General features: G+C 44.2%; 1 protein-coding gene across 1 annotated transcript; it reads left to right on the top strand.

Annotated features, from left to right (window-relative positions):
- Window positions 1-8300: 8300 nt before the first annotated feature.
- Window positions 8301-23750, top strand: TYK2 (tyrosine kinase 2). The gene is made up of 24 exons (XM_074203358.1): window positions 8301-8388; window positions 10924-11170; window positions 11937-12060; window positions 12527-12680; window positions 13119-13282; window positions 13825-14215; window positions 14327-14530; window positions 14644-14801; window positions 14989-15106; window positions 15193-15406; window positions 15634-15740; window positions 15967-16146; window positions 16239-16326; window positions 16450-16577; window positions 16825-16960; window positions 17072-17223; window positions 17418-17568; window positions 18484-18581; window positions 18698-18890; window positions 19283-19401; window positions 19478-19650; window positions 19869-19986; window positions 20079-20189; window positions 20577-23750. Exons 2-24 carry the CDS (start codon window positions 10993-10995, stop codon window positions 20709-20711), a joined length of 3594 nt encoding a protein of 1197 aa, XP_074059459.1. The 5' UTR covers window positions 8301-8388; window positions 10924-10992; the 3' UTR covers window positions 20712-23750.
- Window positions 23751-24672: the final 922 nt, after the last annotated feature.

The raw sequence follows: 24672 nt of genomic DNA, 5'->3' as shown, positions 1-24672 counted from the left end.
TGACCTTGGGCAAGTCACAACTGATTTGCCTTGCATCCAGTCATGCTGATTCATAGCTGGCCACTAGACCCAGATGACTGGAAGAGAAGATGAGACTGGTGACTTAGCACAGCACCCCCTCACTCAAATCCAATTTATATGCTTACTATGATATCACCTCCCTGATGTTGTGGTATTTGAAAATGAAAGACAAACATTATAAAAGTTGCATTTGTATATTTGTATCATGTTGTGATAGAGGAATTAAAAATAAGGTGGAGGGAGGGGAGAAACCCTGAAAAAGAAGGGAAAAATAGATTTTTAAAAAGGTGAACATTGGGAGTGTCTAGGTGGTGTAGTGGATAAAGCACTGGCCTTGGAGGCAGGAGTACCTGGGTTCAAATCCAGTCTCAGACACTTGAATCTTACTAGCTGTGTGGCCTTGGGCAAGACACTTAACCCCATTTGCCTTGCAAAAACCTAAAAAAAAAAAGTGAACATTGTATGTTTTACTCTATATTCAGAATCCATGGTTTGTTCTCTGGAAATGAGTGTCATTTTCCTTAATAGGTCTCAGGATTGTCCTTGAATACCAAACTTGAGATCAGCTGTATCCATCATAATTGATCATATAACAATGTTGTTAATGTGTACAATGTTCTCTTGATTATGCTCACTATACCCAGCATTAGTTCATGCAAGTCTTTCCTTGCTTCTCTGTAGAGTCCAGCAACTCATGATTTCTTAAAAAATAATAATATTCCATCTTACTTATCATAATTAATTCAACCATTCCCCAACTGATGGAATTCCCTCAATTTTCAATTCTGTCACCACAAAAAAGAGCTGCTATACATATTTTTGAATATTTTCCTACTTTTAATGATCTCTTTGGCATATAGACCTAGCAGTGGTATTGGCTGGACCAAAGGGTATGCACAGCTTTGCCCTTTGAGCAGGGTTTCAAATTGCAGAATGAGTCATTAAATGCTACTCTTCTAGGACCATGAGGGAAGGCCTAAAATATTCCCTGCTCTCAAAGAGCTTACAGTCTAATGGGGAAGACAACAGGCAAACAACCGTGTTACCAACAAGATAAAGATGAGATAAATAGGAAATAATCCACAAAGGAAGGGCAACAAAATTAAGATCAGGAAAAAATTGTAAAAGTGTGATCTTAGATGGAACTTGAAGAAAGCCAGGAGTATGACTGATACTGAAAATTACCATTCAGAAGAATTTTTCCTTAGAAATTAATAGCAAAAAGTACAGTGGGTGTGGGTGTGAGGGTGTGTGGATATGTGTGGGCTTGTCTAAGGTTGGATGAGGTGTTAAGACTGGAATGGTGGAGGGTGACAAGTTTTAAAGGGCTTTGAATGCTAGAGGAGTCTATATTGGATAAAGTGCAGGAGTGCCATGGTCAAATCTGTGCTTCAGGAAGATCATTTTAATAACTAAGTACGAGAGGGATGGATTAGAGTGGGAGAGACTTGTGACAGGGAGACCAGTTGGCAGAGGCTATTACAACAATACAAACAAGGCAAAGAAGATGTGCACTAGGGGAATGGCAATATCAGAGGAGAGAAGAGAGCATATATTAGTGTACAGTGGATAGAGCTTGAGACCTAGAGTCAAGAAGATCTGGGTTCAGTTTTGAACTTGCACAAGTCTAAATGGGTGATTCTGAGCAAATCACTCAATCCCATTTGCCTGTTTCCTCATCTGTAATATGAATTGGAGAAGGAAATGGTAAACCACATAAGTATCTTTGCCAAGAAAACTCCAAATGGGCAGACATGATTAAAACAACTGAACAATAGCATTACAGAGTTAAAACTGACAGATCTTAGCAAAGACTGGATATGGAAGGAGGGGGGTTATGAGTAAGAGTCAAGTAAGTCAAGTAAGAGTCAAGGTTGACAAGATTCACAACCTAAGTGACAATACCCTTTGATAGTAATAAGGAAATTAAGAAGAGGGTAGGGTTTAGATAGAAAGATGAATTTGGCTTTGGACATGTTGAATTACATATGTCTACAGGATATCCAGTCCAAGATGTTCAATAGGCAAATGGAAATGTGAGACTGAAGGCCATTATAGTCATTAGGGCTGGATAGATTTGAGAATCATCAGCATAGAGATGATAATTGAATCCATTCGAGCTGATGAGATCACCAAGTGAAATAATATAGAGTGAAGAAAAGAGGTCTCAGGACAATCCTGGGGGACAATATCATTTTTAAAAAATATTTTGGTTTTTGCAAGGCAATGGGGTTAAGTGACTTGCCCAAAGTCACATAGCTAGATAATTAAGTATCTGAGGTCAAATTTGAACTCAAGTCTTCCTGACTCCAGAAGTGGTGCTCTATCCACTGACAATATCTTTTTTTTTTTTTTAGATTTTTGCAAGGCAGATGGGTTTAAGTGGCTTGACCAAGGCCACACAGCTAGGTAATTATTAAGTGTCTGAGACTAGATTTGAACTCAGGTACTCCTGACTCCAGGGCTGGTGCTCTATCCACTGCGCCACCTAGCCACCCCAACAATATCATTTTTAAGGAAATCACACAAAACTGTTTTGAGGGAAAAGTATAGATAAAGAGGATCCACAGGTCTTCATCAGAAAAGAATTCCAAAGTTATTTTTACCTTAAATATCAAATTCAGAGCTTCTTTTTAAAAAATAAAATTTGACTAGTAAATAAAGGAGATGGCAACTGATATATCAAAAAACCTCAACAAAAAAAAATGAAAGAAAAAGCTGGAATATAATATGCCCAAAAGTAAAAGAGAAAGCAAAGGTTGTATTCATAATATTATCTGTGAATTGATTATATTCTTACATAAAAAAATGGACCTTTTATAGGATGACAGGATTTAAAAAGTCTTTCACAGATAACTTGATATAAATAGGACTTTGAAGTACAAATTCCTTGAAGTGAAGCTAATTAGTCTGAAAGGCCTATATAGAAATGCAGTATTTGTGAATATTAGAGGTATACCTTGCCTTTTTTGAAGAAACAAAGAGAATAACTAGTTAATCTCAATAATGGTGATCAGACTGTTATCCTAAAGGAAAGTAAGGGGAAGAGATTAAGTTAGTCTTTTTTTGAATAAAACCCTACATGTAGTTTGCATCAAACAATTGCCAAAGAATTCACACAAAAAATATTGGAGGGTGTAGCAAGATTGAGATTAGATTGTTTTAAAACAAAACAAGTATAGACTATTCTTTGAAAAAAAAAGTCATGTACTGGGATTTGAGACAGAGTTGGGGAAGGAAGGGTGTGCTTTGAGGGAGAAGATTGGGACAGTTTTATTTCAAGCCAAATAAGTGACAATTACTAGTATTGTGTGTTTTTTTTAATAGATTATTTAATAGGATTTGATAAGGGGAAAAACATTAAACAATAATAACCTTGAATGATAATGACTTTTTCCTGTGTGGAGTTAGGCCAAACCCTTTTGAGTCATTACAGATCTCATTTATGAGGCCCTAAAAGTTTTGGGGCTGGATGCAATCAGAAGCAAAAGGGAGCATGTGGAGGAATTCTTTTGAGAAATCTACTTGAATTTGGTCTTTACACAGGATATTGTTAATGACATTGGGAAACATCTGGGGTGTGCCTGTCTCCCCTGTTTTATTCCTTGATTGTTATCAGCAATTAGCTTGCTTATAGGATGTCTATTAAATGGATAGTTCATTGTGCATGCCTGTGAGTCCACACATCTTGGACTGTATAGGAGTAATGAGTTGGGCCCTGATTTGAAGAGGAATAGAAAATGGGGTGGATGGGTTTTTTTGTTTGTTTGTTTTTTAACTAGGCCTGTAATTTCATCTGTGTAGGACACTCAGAAAGGATCTTTCCCTTACTAAAACAAATTGATGCCTACTCTGCATTATAGAGTCTTTAAGAGTTGCCTGGGACATTGGGAAGTCTAGTGACTTACTCAGGGTCATTCAGCCAGTATCTGTGACTAGACTTGTTCCCATAATGTTTTTTTTTTTACTCTATGGCAACATCTTTGGTAAATTTTAAGTTCCTTTAGTGACCACCTCTACCTTTCCCTCGAAACAAAAGTCCTTCTTAACACCAATTTTTTTAAGGGATGTATGACTACCATAGAATTCCATTTTCCCCAAAGGATTCAAGTTGATCACTCAAGAGAATAAAAAAAGCACTTGGCAGGCCTGAGCAGGCTGCAATACACTGCAAAGGAGGAATCATGTGGGAGACACAATATAAAGCTGATTTGAAATTATAGCCAGTTTTCCTGAAGCCCCTCATCCCAGTTTGTAAAGGAAGTCATTAATAATGTTTGTCCTTCATTTTGAAAAAGAAGACAATATCAGGGAGGTAATGTCATGACAAGCACATGAATTGGATTTGAGTGAGGGGATGCTATGCTAGATCACCAGCCTCACTTTCTCCTCCAAATCCATCTAGATCCAGTGACCATATATGAATCAGGACAACTGGAAACTGCCCTGTATTCAAGGTAATCAGGGTTAAGTGATTTAGGCAAGGTCACACAGCTAGTAAGAGTCAAATGTCTGAGGCTAGATTCAAACTCCTGTCCTCCTGATTCAAAGGCCACTGTGCCACCTAGCTACCTAGCTACCCCTAGTAAAGGATGTCATCAGAAAAAATGTATGAAAGGAGGAATGATGTCTCCCAAGGTGACATAAAGGGATAATCAATAGATATCCCAAATCATCCATTGGTATCCATGAAACATCAAGATATAGAGGAAAGTACTAATATGTCATATGAATCCCCTATGGCATATTTATAAGGGGACATGGTCTAAAATGGCATTGGTTAGTCAAAAATGAATGGGCTGTAATCGGTGTCATTCAGGAGGGTGCCCACATTGATGAGATCTCAGATCTGTTAAAATAAATTAATATTTGTAACTTGCCTGTGCTGCAGAACAAAATTGTTTAATGAATGATTGGTGAAAAAGAATTCTGGGAAAACAGAGGCTTTCTGGTAGTCTCTATTGGAGTTTGTGACCATTCAAAGAGAACAAAGTCTAATTGCAGTGGCAGCATCTTGGAATCTAGAAAAATATAAGAACATCCCTGAGGCTCCATCGAGCCAGGAAATAAGACATCTAAACTAGGGCAAAACTGGGGAGATTGACTGATAATCCCAGTTCAGATGCAGGCATTTATGAATGAAATCTCCCATCCCTTTTTGCAGCAACAGAAGCACCCCACCTATTCCTTGTCTTAATCAATTCAAGAGTCTTTTGGAGAAAGTTTCCTAATCTACTCTGAGATTATTTTCTAATGCTTTAAAATTCATTTCTGGCTTGATTAAATGTTTTTCTTCTTTCTCATCTAGGTATGTTTGCAGGGTAAGCAAATAAAGTTTATGATGTTGTGGATCTATCTATTTAGTAGAGCATTCCCCTCAGATTTTTATTTGCTAAGTGATTGAGCAAGTTATTCTCTAGACTTCAGTTTCCTCATCCATGAAATGAAAACTTGGGCTCAGTCTTTAGAGCTGGAAGTTATCTTCCAATTCTAAATCTAAGAGTCTATGACTATTTTGACCTGAGTCAACTCCAGAAGTTCTCAGTTTTCTAACTGGATAATAAGCACAAGGGTCCTGGGAGATTCAGAGAATATTAGTAAAGAGGCTCTAGTAAAAAAAAAAATTAAATAAAACTTTCATTATGAGCAAATTATATTTTGTACAGGAATGCAAGGAAGTTTTAACATTAGGGAAACTATTAATACATTTATTATTAATAACAAATACATTTCCTTCTGGCTAGGGGAAAGGTGTTGACCAGGCTCTTTACATTATGTATATTGGTTTGTCTAGCGTTTGCCTACAGAAGATAGTTGGAAATTAATTTTAAAAAATTAGCAAGCAGAGCTAAATTGGTTTAGATTACTACAGTGTCAGATTTGGGCACAGTGATTTAAAGAGGAATAACTCACAACTGTAGATATGATATGGGGACACATGTTTAAACACTCTCTAAATAAATTACTAAATTGTTAAAACTGTTGTTTTTTTAGGGTAAGCTTTAGCTAGAACCACTTTCAAAGAAGTATTTTCTTTTTTATTGATATTTTATTTTGTTTTCCAATGACTTATTATGAAACTTTTTCAGCATTTATCTACTTGCATATTTATGTTACACATTTTTCTTCCACCCTCTCTTCCCACCTCCCTCCTCTCAACAGTAGTCTGGTAAAAACTGCACGTGTATATTTGTGTTTAACATGTTTACACATTAGTCATTTTGTGTATGAGGAAATAGAACTAAGAGAAAAGAAAGAAAACCATGGGATAGAAAGGGATATAAAAGAAATTTTAAACTAGTGAACATAGTATCCACTCAGATTCTTTGGTTTCTTTTTTTTGTTTTTTGTCTGGATGTGGATGGCCTTGTCCATAACAGATCTCCCAGGGATGTCCTAGCTCTCTGAACTGCTGAGAGGAGTTGCATCCATCAAAGTTGATCAACTCACAATGTTTTTTTGATCATGTCTACAATGTTCTTTGGGGTTTTTCTTGTTTTTTGCAAGGCAAATGGGGTTAAGTGGTTTACCCAAGGCCACACAGCTAGGTAAATATTAAGTGTCTGAGACCAGATTTGAACTCAGGTACTCCTGACTTCAGGGCCGGTGCTTTATCCACTACGCCACCTAGCCGCCCCTACCATCCTACCATGTTCTTTGTTCTGCTCCCTTCGATTAGCATCAGTTTGTGAAATTCTTTCCATTAATCAGGTGTGTGTGTGTGTGTGTGTGTGTGTGTGTGTGTGTGTGTGTGTGTGTGTGCCACAAGATGTGGAGAAGAGGAAGGAGAGAGAGTTGTTTTGAAGGAATGTGACTGTCCCTTCCAGAACTGTGGGGTGATCGGATACTGGTGCAGCCTGAGAGCTCTGCGATAAGAACTGAAAGAAGGGCCCTGAGCCAGACTTTAGCTTCTATGGAATGTGTGTAGATTCCTGCTCCAGAGCTGGAGACACCCTCCAGGGAGGACAAATAGTGGGTGGGGCCCGGCTCTTCAGGGTGTGAATTTGGGCTGGGGTTGGGGGTGGGGAGACAAGGGAAGGGATTATCCCTTTAATGACTTGGGAGTGGAAGTGACTGCTTCCTGTCAAGAGAGGAATAAGAACTGAAGGCTATGGCAGGAAGTGCTCGGAGGAAATTAGGGTGTTATTCGAGAGCCAAGTTTCTTCTGGGCTGAAACTCCTCTCCTGATAGCCCTGACGCCAGGCTCAGTACTCTATCCTTACTTTCTCTAGGTTATTAGTCTCTTTGGATAAATCCATGAAAGAAATATTTGCTCTGATTTTGTGCCAGACAGTGGACATACACAAACTAAAGGAAAATGAGATTTCGTTCTAATGGGGGAGTCACAACCGACATTTATAGGTAGATACAAAAATCTATATAATGGATACAATGTCAAGGGAGAAGGTTCTAGCAACATGAGAGAGTGAGAAATGAAAAAGGAGGTAGAAATCTTTGAAACCTTTGAGTGTCAGGATGATCCATGAATTAGAATAGATTTTTATAGGTCACGCGGACCCACACCCCCTTCTCATTTTGATGCTGCGCTTCAGATGGACGTCTTGTGACCCAGTTGGGGTCTTCTCAGCCAAGATCTTGGAGTGTTTTACCATTTCCATCTCCGGGTCATTCTATAGAGGAGGAACTGAGGCAAGGTTAAGTGACCTCAGACAGAGCTGGCATTTTTAAAATTATTTATTTTTTTTTTCAAGGCCACGGGGTTAAGCGACTTGCCCATGGCCACACAGCCAGTGTCTGAGGCCTCAGACAGACGAGCGGGACTCCAGGCCAGGCCTGGCCCCTCCTCATTTTTCAGATCCAGGCTGGGGGGGCCGTGGTGGAGGCAGAATTCGACTCCAGGGCTCTGCTTCGCCACTTTCCCCGCAAGCCCCGGCACCTCGAGCCTCCCCTACGAGGCCGGCCCGGATCCCACGGGAAATGGGACCCGGAGAGCTCGGTGTCAGGGCGTGACAAGAGACATCTTTCGGATTCCTGGCCGCCGGCCCCGCCCACTCTCCCCTTGGACCCGCCCCCAGCCCCATCCGCCTTTTCCGCCTTCTTTCCGCTGACCAACCGCCGTCATCTCCTCCCTGGGAGTGGAGGAAGCAGCCAATCAGCGCCGAGCACCCGATGAGCAGGCGAGACCAAAGGCCGCTGTCCCAATGAGAAAGCGTTGCAGCGGTCACCAATGGGTGAGCTTGTTGCAGGAGACCAATGAGGTGCGGGCTCTCGGCTGCCCAGCGCGGAGGCCCTGTCAGTCAGAGGCTCCGGCGGCGGCGGCGGCGGAGGAGGAGGAGGAGGAGGAAGAGGAGGAGGAAGAGGACCGGCCCCGTCGAGCAGGAGCCACACCGAGCCGGGCACTGACAGGTGAGGCCGGACACAGGCCCACGGCCGGGGAGCAGCGCGGGCCCGGAGGAGGGCGGGAGGAAGGGCCCCCGGGGATTGGTGAGCCGGCGGCCCCGGGGGGCAGTGCCCTGGATGGGGGCAGCGGCCGAGGAGGAGGAGGAGCGGTGAGTGAGAAGGCGGGCAGATCACCAGTGGGGTCGTGCGTGGAGTGGGCTCCGAGATTTCGCCAGTTCTGGCCGGGGAGGGCATTGCCTGGGGTGACAGCAGACCGTGGGGGGGGGGCTGGAGTGCCCAGACGAGGGCTGTGGGCGAGGACGGGGGGCAAGGATGGGGAAGCATCGGTGCCAGGGTCTGTAGTTTCCCTCGCCCCCAGTCATGCCAGGCCGCGGCCGGCTCCCAGCTCTGGCTTGGGCTCCTCTCAAAGCTGGGCCAGTGCCCCATGTGAATTCTCTCCTGCTGCCTCCGGTCCAATCCGACAAACCTTCATTAAGGACTTTTAGCGGTTTGTCTCCCTCCCGCTTGTCTCTGCATAGCTCTGATCTTTGGGTAGATAGTGGTGGATCTGTGGAGGTTCTTCCCTACCTTCAAGGATGACCCTAACTCTCCAGTAGAATTATTCTGTGTTTCAGAAACACTTTTACCAGTTCAGTTATACTTGATTTCCAAATGACTAAATTGGGTGTTTTAGAGTGAAAAAGATTAAGAAGAAACAGGAGGATGAGCCATGACTAATGATCAGTTTTTCAGTAATCTTAGAGAATGTTGATGTGAGAGCTAAAAGTAGGGTGGAGTTCACATGCTCCTAACTACTGGTCTCAGGGGGACCCCCCTGGCAAAAGAAACCTCTTTTATGGAGACCTGAGGGTCTGGGATAAGCTCTGGGAGTGAGGGAAATAGATTCTTAATAAACACAGAGTACCTATCTGCTAGAATGCGCCCTATGGGAATGAATTTCCTTAGAGAACAGGAACATCTCCTGAACTGGATTTTAAGAGAAATGTTTCTCTCTTGAATTGAGCTGGAGATGTTTACAATCTGACACTGACTGCTCCTTGATTCTCTCCCCTATTTCCTTCCTCTGGTTGTTATCTTAAGGGACTGGGCTTAAGATTGATGAACATTAAACAGAACTAGCAGGGTGACCTCATGTCCAGTGTTCATACTCAAGAAGAGGCCTTTCTGCTTGGGACAACTTGAGCCTTTCTCAGCCAAACAACTCTTTGATGTCAAGACCCCCCCCCCCCCCAACTGGTTAGATTGTGTACTGTTGAGTGGGGATGTTCCCTTTTAGTATCCTAAGCCCCAGCATTATTTGCTTCCATCATCTCCCAGGTGCCTGAACCTTTGTGATAAAATAGAGTCACTAAGGGGTTAGGGTTTAGAAATAGACTCTTTTGCAGAACAACAGGGTGTGAGTCTACCTGAATACCTCAGTGTTGCAAGGTGATTTGGATGATAAAGTAGATTGAGATGTCTGTCTGCTTTTGTGTGGACTGTATTCATTCTGAGAAAGCCAAGTATAGTGAACTCCATTCATCCTCAGTTCTTGGCACTTGGGTATTATGCCCTATGCTATCTGAAGATGCTACCTTCTACTGTTTTAGGATAGGAGTGAAGCTGTTTCTGGAAAGTTTAATTTGGGAAGAGAGGGGCTGAATCCAGCACACATTAATGGGAGGGAGGCTTACTAAGGATGGCTTAGCTTGGAGAGAAGTACAGCTAACTTGAAGTGAGATTTTTCCACCAATGGTTATATCTTTTTTTAAATTAATTTATTTTTCCAACTATATGCAATGATAGTTTTCAGCAGTCATTTTTTTCACAAAGTTTTGAGTTTCACATTTTTCTCCCTCTCTTCCTTCCCTTTCCCCACTTCCTGACCAAAAGCAATCTAATACAGGTTAAGCATGTAAAACAGAAATTCATATTAATCATGTTGTGAAAGAATCAAATCAAAATGGGAAAAATAATACCTAAGACAACTTTTAAAAATTGAAGATCATAAGCTTTGGTCCACATTTAAACTCCATAGTTCCTTCTCTGGATATAGATGGTATTTTCCATCACAAATCTTTTAGAATTGTCTTTGATTATTGTATTGCTGAAATGAACAAGTCCATCATAGCTGATCTTCACCCAATGTTGCTTTAAATGTATACAATGTTCTGATTCTGCTCACTTCACTCAGCATTAGTTCATGCAAATCTTTCCTACTCTGGCCACTTCTGAAAGTAATGGCTACAATCCATTATTAGAATCATAGAGCAGAAAGACCTCTTAAATTTCTAGTCTAACCTCTTCATTTTACAGAAATGGGATCAAACTTACATGAAATGATTTATTTTATATCATATATTTAGTAAGATAAGACTTAAGTGAAATGACTTGTTCAATGTCATATATTAAAAGTGTCAGAGTTGGCCTTGCAAAAAAAGTGTCAGAGCTAAGACTCAGAATAAGATCTTTTGACCCCCCCCCAATCAAGTGATCTTTTTTTTGATTCCATGCAATGACTTCCCATTTGTTATCTCCCTTTTCTCCTAACACCTGGGATAGGACAACCTGGGTAGAAAGAGCTTTGGAATCTGGGGCCTAACACACCCCTTCAGTTGGCAGAAAATCAAGATGCCACTATGTCACTGTGCTGCAAGACACAGTGACTCTGATGGAGACTGGGGCCACCCTAGCAGCAGTGGACTCAAAGTTCTCCTTCACTGGAGCAATGGCGGTGACCAGTATGTGACCTACAACCAGGGTACCATGACTGCAGAGGAAATCTGCATTCACATTGCACAGAAAGTGGGTAAGTGGGGCTTTAAGTAAGAGAAAGATGGATCAGAGATGAGAACATAGTATATTACGGATTAGGAAGCACTGTAGTTTTGAATCTTGCTTGGAAGTAGCTTCCTCTTTCTTCCCTCCCCTCCACCAGGATATTTCAGAAGTGAAATGGATGAATGAGGGGAGTAGGATGGGAAGGTTGGAAAGGGGACTCCCTGGGCAGGACAACAAGGTCTGCTTTCCCACCAAATTGGCTTTAATGCCTTTGATAGGACAAAGATAGTTATCCTGTCCATCTCTCCCAGTCCCATGGCTATGGGAAGGGACTTGTGATGTGGCCTCAGGAGCTTGGATTCTAGAGGCTTTTCAAGAACAAAGTCTTTATCTGAAGCTAGCAAACCACTTGTCTCAGCACCTGGTCCCTGTGGTGAGTTCTATGGTAACTGAACCAGGCTCTAGGACTTGACTCCTGCCTCTATATTCTATCACCAGCTGCGATCATGTTTGAGCATCTTTGTCCTTGCCTTAGATCCCTTAGAATTTTCTATTCTTCTCCTGCCCACCTCTGAGAAAATAACAAAATGTTATGGTTGTTGAGGAAATTTCTTCTACTCTTACTATGGGGAAGGAGGATAAAGCCTTGATATGAACAGTTTCTTTCTAGCTTCTAAAAGCAGAAAGAGAGAGAGAGAGAGAGAGAGTGAGCAAGTGTGTGTGGGGGGGTCTGTCTGTCTATCGGTTTCAGTTTGTGGTTTAACTCTAATGTCCTACCTTGTTCTTGTTTCCAGGGATTGCTCCACTTTGCTACAATCTTTTTGCATTATATGATACCCAGGCCCAAATTTGGCTGCCTCCTAACCACCTCTTTGAGATCACCAAGGACACCAACCAAATACTGCAGTTTCGGATGAGGTAGTAGCAGCTCCCTAAGTTTGGGCTTGGGGGATTGGGGTCATAACAGGGGTCTTCCCCCAGTGACAACAGGCTCTTCGAGGAAAAATCCCCATGTAGACCTTTTAGGGGCATACTCAAGAAGTGGTGATTCTTGGCTGAAGAGGAAGTTTCCTTTGGTGGTCAGGTTTTCTCATAATTGGGGGATGGGTAGACACATATTTTGCCATTCTATGTATGTCAATGGTCTACCCACTATAGTAAACATAGAGACTTGAGCTTTGGCCTGACCTATTCGCTGGAGAGTGAAGAGGGTTGGAAGAGATTTCTTTTTGATTTGAGGCACTAGAATCAGGAGTAGATTTAGGTGGCAGCCAGTCCTTTGTAGAGAGCTGGTTTCCTTCTTCACCCATTTGTTATGGGTCCCAGGATGGTGGGCTATGGTGCTACAGGGTAAGGAGTATTCTTTCCCTTTTGTATCCTGCAGGTATTACTTCCGAAACTGGCATGGCCAGAATGCCCAGGAGCCAGCTGTGTACCGAAGCATGCCTAGAGGTGTTGAGGTCTCTGAAGAGAAGCCCCGGATTGAGCAGGAGTCTGCTTTGCTGGACAAAGCTTCCTTCGAGTACCTCTATGAACAGGTTGGGGGATGTGCAATATTACTGAGGGCAAGATAAGGAGGGATGAGTGGGAAAACCTAGGGAATTGTTTCCTTGGGGCACTAGAGGATTCAGCTTTTAGTGATCCTGCTCCCTTGCATTTCCATACTGTTTTGCCAAACATTGCTCTGTCTTTTCCCATTAAGAGTTGTACATACTAGGGGTGGCTAGGTGGCTCAGTGGATAGAGCACCAGCCCTGAAGTCAGGAATAACTGAGTTCAAATCCGGCCTCAGACACTTAATAGTTACCTAGCTGTGTGGCCTTGGGCGAGCCACTTAACCCCATTGTCCTACAAAAAAAAAAAAGAGAGAGTTGTACATACTGATGGTCAGCAACCTCTCTGAAAGGGTCAGATAGGAGAAAGGAGGGAATGGAAGTATCCTCCTGGGTCATTCATCTCCCCTCTTCTTTCCCCCAGGGGAAGTTTGAGTTTGTCAATGATGTTGCATCGCTTTCGGACCTACATAGTGAAACAGAGATACATCACTTCAAGAATGAGAGCCTCGGCATGGCCGTGCTGCATCTTTCCCACCTTGCCCTACAGCGTGGTGTCCCCCTGGAAGAGGTGGTGAGGAAGACCAGGTACCTGGCTCTAGGAGACACTAGGGGTTCCCCACGGCATCAATCAGCAAGTAGGCCCTAGGGAAGACAGGGAAAGACAGAAGACATAGAAAACATATTTCCTGGCATGTGGGCAGCTCAGCCATAAGTCTGATAACACCTCGAGAACAGTAGACAGTATGTGGGTCATAGTCAAGGAAGGCTGCCCAGAAGAGAAGATAGAAAATTGGAGTGAGTGTATTCTGAGTACAGGGAATAGTCTAAGAAATGAATCAGAGCCAGGACTCTACCTATAGAGGGCAGTGAGGACATTCCCTGATGGAGGAAAATTTGAATGAGGACTATCAACACCTGAGCAAGCTACTTTAATAAGCAAGGGGTCCGCTGAGGAAGTGCTCAGCATTGGGAGCTGATGAGATGATGTTGGAATCATGACTTGAGAGACCTTGGGGCTTTTATCCTGGTAGTCAGTTAGAGCTCACTCCTGTTGAAGCCTCTTAATTTCCAGTCATCTTTTCCTTTCCCATTCCTCTCTTGTCGTTTGCCCCCTCCCCTGCCCTCAGCTTCAAAGACTGCATCCCGCGTTCCTTCAGCCGACAAATCCAGCAGAACAACTCCCTGACCAAATTCCGCCTGAGGAATGTCTTCCAGAAGTTTATGCGACGTTTCCATCTACAGACAGTGGGTCTAGGGCGTCTTAGTGAACAGGACATTATGTTCAAATACCTGGCTACACTGGAGCAACTGGCCCCACGCTTTGGCACTGAGCGTTTTCTTGCCCTGACCTTGGCATTGCCCACTGAGGCTGAAAGGGATCGATGCTATGTCAATAGCAGTGAGCAAGGGCCTGCCATCCCACCGGGATCCACTCTCTCCCTTGCTGACCAGGCTCCTACCCATGAGGTTCTCGTGACGGGTACAAATGGTATCCATTGGCGGCTTCTTCAGGTGGAGGTGAGCAGACATGCTTAGTGGGCTGCTGTCTGAGGTCCTCCAACTTCTTCAACCTGGATAGACCTAGGTGAAGAGGGACAGTGCTCTCATCTATCCCTGACTGATTTTCAGGACTCTGACTTGGAAATCAACCATTCCCGAAGTTCCTTTGGTAAAAAGTCCAAGGCCCGGGAGGCAGAAAGCCGGAAGCTGAGCCAGCTGCCTACTGAGAGAAAAGAGAGCCCATGGACCTATTTTTGTGACTTCCAAGATATCACTCATGTTGTAGTCAAGGAGAACAACGTCAGCATCCACCGTCAGGACAACAAGTGCCTGGTAGGGCTAGAGCATGGGATGTAGGCCAGGAAGGGCTGGGGTAGGATTGCTGAAGGCTGGGAGGGTGGTTCTAATAGAAGAATCCTGCTAAAGCCTCCTTCCTTCTTCCCCAGGAACTGACTCTCCCTTCACCTATGGTGGCACTCTCTCTGGTATCCCTGGTGGATGGCTATTTCAGACTGACAGCAGACTCCAGCCACTACCTGTGCCATGAGGTGGCCCCCCCAAGGCTGGTGATGAGCATTCAAAATGGCATCCATGGGCCCCTGCAGTGAGTGTGTGTGTGTGTGTGTGTGTGTGTGTGTGTGTGTGTGTGTGTGACTGACTGTCTTTTTGGTAACTACGTCATGGCATGGTTGTGTAACTGTGTGAATATGAGGTTTGACAGAAAACTCAAGGGGAAACATATACCCAGACTTTGCTTGCCTCCTCAACCCCCCTACTATCCAATGTTCCAGGGAATCTTATGTGCTGTCCAAACTGAAGCGAGAGGAGGTAGAAGATGGACTCTACCTTATCCGCTGGAGTTCCTTTGACTTCCATCGCCTCATCCTGACTGTGGCCCGAAAGGATCAGGTAAAAGCCTCACAGTTCAAGGAGTAGGAGGGTCTGTTCCTCTTTCCTTGGAGGGCCAGACTGCTAACTCCTCAATGCTTCCACAGGCATCTGGAACACAGGGTCTCTGTTACAAGCAGTTCCGTATTGAAGAGCGAGGTCTGACCTTCCAGCTGGAAGGCTGGGATCAAGCATTTCCCAGTGTGCGTGAGCTTACTGCAGCCCTGCAAGGCTGCACACTGAGATCCAGCTCCGGCTCTGGTCCTGGCTCCAGCCTAGAAAGCTTCACACTCAGCAAATGTTGCCTGCCTCGAGCAGGAGGTACTTCCAGAGCAGGAAAGAAGGGGGAAATAGATGTTGGGGGAATATAACTAGTTTCATGGGCAAAAGGTCATTCAGCCCCACCATGGGTTGGTAGTTTTCTTTTGTGGTGGGGAATCTGCTTTCCTATAGGATCACTTGAAAATTTCTCATTCTCAAGGTTTCTTCTGATGGAACTATAGATAAGGCTTCTGTCTTTATGATATATTTTCACTCGTTTCCCCCAGAAATTTCCAACCTGATCATTACCAGGCAGCGTCCTAAGGAGAGCCTCAAACCACTCAACTTGTCCCAACTCAGCTTCCACCAGATCCGAAAGGAAGAGATCAAACAGGTAGGTCAAGAGTACCCCTGTTTCTTGGTACACCCAGGATGCCTTGTTGAGCCACATGCTCCACATTTGGATCTCTTACTTCAAGTTTGAGTGATGGAATAAACCAAAAATAGGTTTCTTGGCACTAAGGCCCTGGTTTAGACTAGATGAACTGGACTGCATTTGTACTGATATGTCCCTCTCTTCCAACCATCCTGTCCAACTCACTCCTCAATTCCTACCTCAGCTGGCTCACCTGGGTCAGGGCACCCGGACCAATATTTATGAGGGACTCCTGCATGTGGGAGGTGGAATGGGAACTGAAGATGAAGAAGAGGAGAACATTCTCTCAGAGCCCAATAACAACGATCGGGAGCTTCGAGTTGTGCTGAAGGTGCTGGACCCAAGTCACCGTGATATTGCTCTGGTGAGAGGAAACTGGGGGAACTTTGTTTGAGCAAGCATCTCCTACCTGGCAGTATGTCTCTCTTATGAATTTCTGTTGTACTTCTCCCCCAGGCATTTTTTGAGACAGCCAGCTTAATGAGCCAGGTCTCTCATATTCACTTGGCCTTTGTACATGGTGTTTGTGTCCGGGGCTCTGAGAGTAAGTATTTCTCATCTATTATTTTACCCCCCCCCCAACTTTTTTCTTGAACCTCTGAATCCAAAGGCAAAGGTTTTCCCTAAACTGCCCCTAGATGTGAGTATTTGGTCTTGTACATTATAGACATCATGGTGGCAGAACATGTAGAACATGGACCACTGGATGTATGTCTTCGCCGGGAGAAGGGCCATGTGCCTGTGGCCTGGAAGATTACTGTGGCCCAGCAGCTCGCCAGTGCTCTCAGCTACCTAGTAGGTGCCTGGCCTAGGGAATGGGAGTGCCAATGGAGTTGGAGGCTGGGCAAGGAGAAGCCCACACAAAATTGGTTGTTTTGAAGGCATTGTATACATATATTTCTCTCTAACTTGGAAACCAAACCAGAAACCATACACTATGTGTGAGATATGTCCTGCATCCATGCCAGGTGTGTTTTTAGTTTTACACTTATGTTCTCTGGATGCCAGAGAATGACCCTCTTCTCTTGATATCACTCTTTAGGAGGATAAGAACCTGGTTCATGGTAATGTCTGTGCCAAGAACATCTTGCTGGCAAGGCGTGGCCTTGGAGATGGTACCCAGCCTTTCATCAAGCTCAGTGATCCTGGAGTCAGTGTCACTGCCCTCTCCAAGGAAGGTAAGGGTGATAGGGACTGGGATGGAAGGTTGTTGCCCTTAGGCTAGTGTCCACCTTCCTTGAAGGCAGGATACAGGCACAAAAGCTCTGACTTCTAATTCTGGCCCCCAGAGAGAGTAGAGCGCATTCCCTGGATTGCTCCCGAGTGTGTCACCAGTGGGACTGGCCTCAGCACAGCTGCTGACAAGTGGAGCTTTGGAACGACACTATTAGAGATCTGCTTTGATGGGGAAGCACCTCTACAGGGTCGTACCCCTTCCGAGGTAGGGCCCTTTCCCTCAATCTCAGTCTTGTCCCCTTTGAGGTCATCCTCAAGGTCACACTGTCTCTGTTATTCTTCCTTATACCCCGTTCTCAGTCATCTGGGATGTTCCTGAGTAACCAGGATAGGGGGTCAAAAGTGGAACTGGGTACTTAGCCCTGACAGGAACTGAGCCCTTCCCTCTACTTCCTACAGAAGGAGCGCTTTTATGAGAAGAAACACCGGCTCCCTGAGCCTTCATGCAAGGAGCTGGCCAATCTCATCAGCCAGTGCCTCACCTATGAGGTCAATCAGCGACCATCCTTTAGAACCATCCTCCGTGATCTCACCCAACTGCAGCCCCAAAGTAAGCCTTACTCTCTCTGTTGCTTATACCCTCTCCCCTCATTCATGGTGAATTTCTTTTTTTAATTTTTGCAAGGCAATGGGGTTAAGTGACTTGTGCAAGGGAAGTCACATTTGAACTCAGATCCTCCTGACTCCAGGGATAATGCCACCTAGCTGCCCCCTCCCCTCACTCTTGATTACTTATGTCCCTCTCCTGTACTGTCAATCATAGTCATTAGACAAAGAAGTATTTTTTTAATTTTTTAAAAAAAAATTTAAAATTTATTTTCATCCATTTGCAGATGTATATTTTTTTAAGTTACAAAATTTTCTTCCACCCTCCCTTCCCACCCCCCTCCCCTCAGCAATGAATAGTCAGATTAGCATTGTACATACATATTTTGATAAACATGTTTACAGATTAGTATTTTCAGTATGAGGAATTAGGATTAAGGGAAAGAGATACATAAGAGAAAATTTTTATAAAGTGTTCATCATATTCTGAAGAGTTGGGGGTTTTTTGCATGTGATTTGTTTTGTTTTGTTTTTCTTCCTCTGGATGAGGATAATATAGTCCATAGCTAGTCTAATACAGTTTAGACAAAGAAGTGTCAAAGAAGCAGCTACAAAGTATCAATCACAAGAGGAGATCCACTGTCCTGGTCAATTGAGAGTCTTCTGAAAGAAAAGACATGGTTGTCTAACAAAACAGCCTCTTAAATAAGCCCATCAATACCAAGACTGTTCCTTGGTACCCCATACAGAAGGCCCAACAAGGCCCAAGATTTGGGTGGAATGTCATGTATGATGATTGTATGATGTAATGTATAATGAATGTAATTTGGGTGGACTAGTAAACTTACATGCCAAAGGTTTGTCTCTCTTGAACTTACTCTCTTGGACCCCTTCTTCATGGGTCCATGATCTTTTCCAGATCTTGTTGATATCACCACCATGAGCCCAGAGTTCCCAGCCTCAGACCCAACTGTTTTTCAGAAACGTTACCTAAAGAAGATCCGAGACCTGGGAGAGGTCTGTCAGGGTGGGAAACGAGGGGATTTGCATGTATGAATAAGAACAAGTGCCCCTGACCTGGTACAGTCTTGCCTGGAGCTAGTCTCCTTTCTCCATTTCCCTACCTTTCTCAGGGTCACTTTGGCAAGGTGAGCCTCTACTGCTATGACCCAAATAATGATGGGACAGGTGAGATGGTGGCTGTGAAATCTCTCAAGGCTGGCTGCAGTTCCCAACTTCTGAGCAGCTGGCAACGGGAGATCGAGATCCTTCGGACACTCTACCACGAGCACATTGTCAAGTATAAGGGCTGCTGTAGTGACCAAGGTCAGAGAGCAGAGATCACCTTGGGTCTGGCCCTGTAATCACAGGCTTTGAATGACAGGCTGGGAAGGAACCTTAGAGACGATCTAGCCCCATCCCCTCATTTTATAGATAAGGAAACTGTGACCCATTAAATGGAAGAGATTTTCCACACAGGAGCAAAATTCGAACTAAAGTGAAAGGACTTTTAGAGATGATCTATTCCAACCCTCTTACTGTACAGATCAGGGAATTAAAGTTAGGGAAGTTTTGACTTGCCCATTGTCACACCAGGGATTGAGGAGCAGTAAGGGTTTGAACCCAGATTCTTTGACTCCCCAACCCAGTGTTCTTCCCATTCCACTTTATTCCTTCCTTCTTTCCCTCACACCCTTCTCCTGGGATGGGTTTTGCAGGGGAGAAGATGGTACAGCTGATCATGGAATACGTGCCACTAGGCAGCTTACGGGACTACCTCCCCAAACACAGTTTGGGACTGGCCCAGATTCTGTTGTTTGCTCAGCAGATCTGTGAGGTGAGGCCCCTGTGAGGTGGGAGAAGGGCAGGGACTGTGGGCCCTGTGCCTTCTGATGATCCTCTCCATCCTCTAGGGCATGGCTTACCTCCATTCCCAACACTACATCCACCGAGACCTGGCAGCCCGAAATGTCCTTCTAGAGAATGACAACACTGTCAAGATTGGGGACTTTGGCCTGGCCAAGGCGGTTCCAGAAGGCCATGATTACTACTGTGTCCAGGAGGATGGAGATAGCCCTGTCTTCTGGTGACCAGGGGCATAGACAGGGGAATTAATTCCATATATTGCCATTCCTTGTACCATGCCTTAGAGTATGAGAGATTTGGGGGGAAGTGGGAGGAAACAAGGGCTGATGGAGCTAAGGCTTTTTATACTAGTTTCCCTAGGTCTTTCCCCCTTCCTTTGCCATGCCTATTGGGTACCTCCCACTTGCCCCTCTCAATGATCTGAGTGTCATCCCCTAGGTATGCCATGGAGTGTCTTAAGGAATGTAAGTTCTACTATGCCTCAGATGTCTGGTCCTTTGGGGTCACCCTCTATGAGCTGCTGACTCGTTGTGACTGCAATCAAACCCCCCCCTTGGTGAGAGCCTTAGACCCCACCAGTCCTTCCCCTCATATTACATAGCAATAGCCACATATGTGATTGTTCCCCTTTGCCCTTTCTCTGGTCAGAAATTCATCGAAATGATTGGGGTCACCCAGGGCCAGATGACAGTGCTGAGGCTCATTGATCTGTTAGAAAAAGGTCAGAGACTGCCTTGTCCCAAGGACTGTCCCTGTGAGGTAAGTCTCCCCTGCCATCTTCCCAACTGATGACTCTGCCTTATATTAAGATATATTCAGCTGTGGTGATGGAATCCTTCCTTATATTAAGATAGGCTTCCATTACCACAGTTGAAGATAATGGTAGGTTTCCACTTTTCCCTGTTGCCTCTTTCTCCCCCTTCAAACCCCCACCACCACCACACATATGTACACTGAGTTTTTTTTGTGGTGACTGATTACAGAATCTCTACTTTAGTATAACCCTCAACACTGGGAGGTAAGGCCTTCCAAATCCTCCTGTAAGCCAGGATACAATCCTCCATTGTCCAGAACTCTGGTAGGTGAACCGCACCTGAACACATAGGGCCTAAGCTCTACTCCCTACCCCTATTCTCGCCCTGCTAGATCTATCTTCTCATGAAGAATTGCTGGGAATCTGAAGCCTCCTTTCGCCCGACCTTCCAGAACCTTATCCCCCTCCTCAGGACATTCCATGAGAAGTACAGAAGTCAGGCACCCTCTGTGTTTAGTGTGTGCTGAAGGAGAGAGACCTAGCGCAAACCGTGGTCAACCTGGGAAATCTAACTGGGGCCTTATTGTTAGGTCCCTCAGAGATGGAATTGTCCCCTTTCTCCATCATCCATATTTAACCCCTTTGGGACCCATGGGGAAGGACCTGATGATGCCATCCTCAATTCTTTTTTTCCTAATGCCAGAGGGTACCCAGGGGTTATATGGCTGGGGCTACCTAGCTACTCCTCTATCACATACAAGTTTAAAACTCTGAAAATAAGAGACACTTTAGCTAATGGGGGGGACCTAGCACTGTGACCTCTTTCAGCACCCCCTTCATAGCTGGGAATGAGGGGTCAGCTAGCTGTGTTCTCTCCCTAGGCCAATTGTCTTGTGCCTTCCCCCACTTCCCCCTTCTCCTACAAACACATCTCTGCCTCCTCCTCCATCGCCTCAGGACCAATGAGGGGAAAACTTGATAATGTTGCCTTCTCTCCAAGAGGCCTTAACCCTCTTCCTCTGCCTTTATCCTAACCCCCTCTCTCCTTCTTTCCTTTCCCCTTCTTTGCCAGGTTCCATTTTGAGATAGGGAAGACTGAGAATAAGAACTTGAGCATAATGGAGAATCTTGAGGGTATAGCTCTTTTAAATCCTCTCTCATCTCTATTCTGTCTTCATCCCCAGTGCAAGTCCCTCCCCACCAACCATGTACTCTCAGTACCCTGCTTTATCCACAAGTATGCCCGTCTTTCTTCTGCCAACATGAACTAAATTCATCTATGTAGATAGAAGTGTTAAGGGTCCTTATTGAGCTAGGCTCAGTTGACCCAGGAAAAAGTCTAAGAACCCAGTTCTTAAGGATGAGTAGTAGCAAGTTACAGGTAAATGTTTTTGTTTGCAAACTCCCCTCCCCCCTCCCACATACACACATCCCCCAGGGTCAATCACTTGGGCTAGATGAAGCAGAATGGACTTAAGTCTTGAACTCCATCTTCACTTTTACTGTAGCAATACTTGTTTTGTTCTCTTTTTCTTTTCTTTTTCACCCCTTAGTCTCCCTGTCCCCCTTTCCTCACACTGGGTCACCTGGGTTCTACAGTAAATCTAGGCTATCTGTGTAAATGGGGGTGTAGTTAATCATCACTGAATCACTTCTTTTCTCCAAGAAACACTGCCATCTCCTTTCCATTTCCCACTCAAGTCCTGCAGGCCAACTTTCTATATATAAATCAGCTTCTCCCAGAGTCTTCTGACACCAACCTAGGGTCAGGTTTGGATTTTGGGCCCCCCCCCCAACTCACAGCTCACTCAGAAAAGAATGTCTCTTTGTGAAAGAATAGATTGAGAGGGATCTCCCTTGTGTAAACCTTGAAGGCAGGGACTTTATTTTGTCTTGCCCACATAAAGTGTTAACCAGGGCTTTACACAAAGAGGCACTCTGGGAGTGTTTGTGGTAAAGAGAGAGGAAGAGCAGGTAGGTCCCTTGCAACAGGATCCTCTAAGGATGATTGGTCTGCAGATGTTATATAGGTTGCCTCATCACATAATGCATGAGTGTTGAGGTCAACAAAATTACAGCCAAAGATTTAATTAATAAAAAGAAAGAAGCTTCTGGGCACCATACAAGTGGATGAGACTGAGGAGGCAGCTGCCTCTATTTACAATTAAACGTCCACCCAGGCCAAAGTATAGTGACTTGTTCCAGTTTTTGATGATCCCTGCCTCTGATATTTATATAGAGATACAGACATGCATGTATATTGATACTCATAGACTTCCCTCAGGAGCCTATCAATCTCTCCCACAGTAACTGGGAGGGAGTGCAGTTGGGACAATAAATGCTGCCAGGGAAAGGAAGGACAGCTGTAACTGAAATGGCTCTGGCTGGACACTGAATGTGACTCAGTGCAACATTTTCAATAAGGACATCATGAACATCAACCTGAGCAACATTGGAGGGATTATGGTTGCATTGGGTCAAAAAGATTTTGGTTCATACTCTATCCACCATCCTTGAGTCATCTAGTCCTTCCCTCAGTTTAGGACCTTCAGTCTTAATGTGGTGAAAAGTTGGATTTGGGCTTTAGGGAAGTGTATTTAAATTCCCAGTTCTGCTGCCTCCTATGTGTGTTACCTTGGGTAAAGCTCCAAGATAAGCCCCTTTGAACCTCAGATTTCTCATCTATGAAATGATTGGCTAGATGAACTTGAAGAACTTGCAGTTCAAATCTGATCATGTTGTAAGGAGTCTACCAGATTGGACTTCAGCAAAGCTGAAGTTTGGAAGAGGGGAAAGACAGGGACATTGAAATATAAAATATTCTATAGCTGAGAAAAGCCTGGGATTTGCATCAATACAGTCTATTTAATGCCTTTGTCCCCAACCACTGGATTGTATAAGACTCCAATGGGGAAAGTTGATTGGTTGATTATCATAAATTAGGATGAGGTTCCTCACTGAGGGTATCCACATTTGATTTGAGCTTTAAATGAGAACATCCTTTAGACCTGTCTGGCAAGATTTTAACCCTGTGAGGAACATATTAAACAAACTGCCTACTCAGACCAGATTGGCAACAGCTGCCCAGTGGCCAAGAAACTTATGCATTCAGCCAGTCCACAAGCCCAGTGAAGGGCTGGCCCAACACTAGAAGAAAACTACGTGATAACCCAAGCAGCTATCTGGCAAGATATCTTCCTCTAGGAGTGACAAGCCTAAATTAAACATCCCATCCAATGGAGATACCTTACCCTAAGAGGAATCAATCAATCTAGCAGTGGGGTGATGTGTTCATTTCTATTACAAATGCTTCCTTGCAGTGAACTGATTGAGGACTCTGGAAAAAGAAAGGACATGAAATCCCTGGCATTCCAGAATTGTGAATTGCCTTGGCTACATGTGTGCCTTGCATGTGTGCCTCACTACACTGTACTTTAAGTTCATGTCTGCTTGTCCCTAACAGAACCTATGTGTTTGTGGGAAAGTGTATCCCAGATATTTTGGGAAATGCTTTGTAACTACTGTTCTTGCTATGCCATTTGAGTAAAAGCCTTATCTAAAAGCCACTTTAGTTTACTGACTGATTTCTTAAGGGGAATCCATCAGTGGTAGTTTATGAGCTCCAATGTTTGGAGCATAGCTATCCACACATCATGTAGTACCATAGCAGTTGCCCCTCTGGGTACCCAGTTCACCACTGCTAGTTCAAATTGAGGGAGTGAACCCAAGGAGGCTATGATTTACTCTTCTATGAACAGTAAAGAGTGGGAAAGTGAGGGATTTTTTTAATTAAATAAATTTTTAATGAATTCAGGGGTGGAATGGGCAGGGAATCCAACCCAATTCAATAAAAAAAACTTAAGAATGTGAGAGCCCAGACATTGGTGGAGCAGTGGATGGAGCATGGGCCCTGGAGTTAGGAGGATCTGAGTTCAAATGTAACCTCAGTCACTTAATAATTACCTAGCTGTGTGACCTTGGGCAAGTCACTTAATCCCATTGCCTCGCAAAAAAAACAAAAAAAAAAGAATGTGAGAGCCAGGGCCTAAAGTGGGGATTAAAATTGTCCTGCCTACGATAAAAAAGACTGAGGTAGAGTTCTAAGCCAAAGGCAGTTATTAAAGGATTCGTGGTCCCCTCTAATGAAGTAGACCTCAGATCTTCCTCAGGATCTGAGATGCCCCCTTCTTCCAGGACCTTAATTTTATAGATTTTGTTACTCAAATATGCAAAAATAGGTATAGTGAAATACAGAATCTCACTGATTGATAGACCTTGCTCTGGAGAGCCAAAATTATTAGTAGGGGGCTCATAGATTGGGTGAAACATGGGACATATCTCCATTGACTCAAGGATTTTAAGGTAGGTATAAGATGGTTAGGATACTTCCTGGGTTAGGCAGGAGGAGATAGCACAGGTTTTATATATATATATATATCTCCTTACTAGGTGATCATAAGATGGTCACTTGCTTGGACTGGAGGTACA

The sequence above is a fragment of the Macrotis lagotis genome, chromosome X (assembly GCF_037893015.1).
Source record: "Macrotis lagotis isolate mMagLag1 chromosome X, bilby.v1.9.chrom.fasta, whole genome shotgun sequence".
NCBI lineage: Eukaryota > Metazoa > Chordata > Mammalia > Peramelemorphia > Peramelidae > Macrotis > Macrotis lagotis.
Note: the sequence above shows the minus strand (reverse complement) of the source record. Positions and strands in the feature narration are given on the sequence as shown.

What these genes read in the sequence shown, in the direction of transcription:
- TYK2 (XM_074203358.1), top strand. Translation starts at nt 10,993, where the DNA reads ATGCCACTATGTCACTGTGCTGCAAGACACAGTGACTCTGATGGAGAC. An exon ending in GGCATCCATGGGCCCCTGCA is followed by an intron (nt 14,802 to 14,988) that starts GTGAGTGTGTGT and finishes CCAATGTTCCAG; the next exon opens with GGAATCTTATGTGCTGTCCA. An exon ending in TTGCTCAGCAGATCTGTGAG is followed by an intron (nt 19,402 to 19,477) that starts GTGAGGCCCCTG and finishes TCCATCCTCTAG; the next exon opens with GGCATGGCTTACCTCCATTC.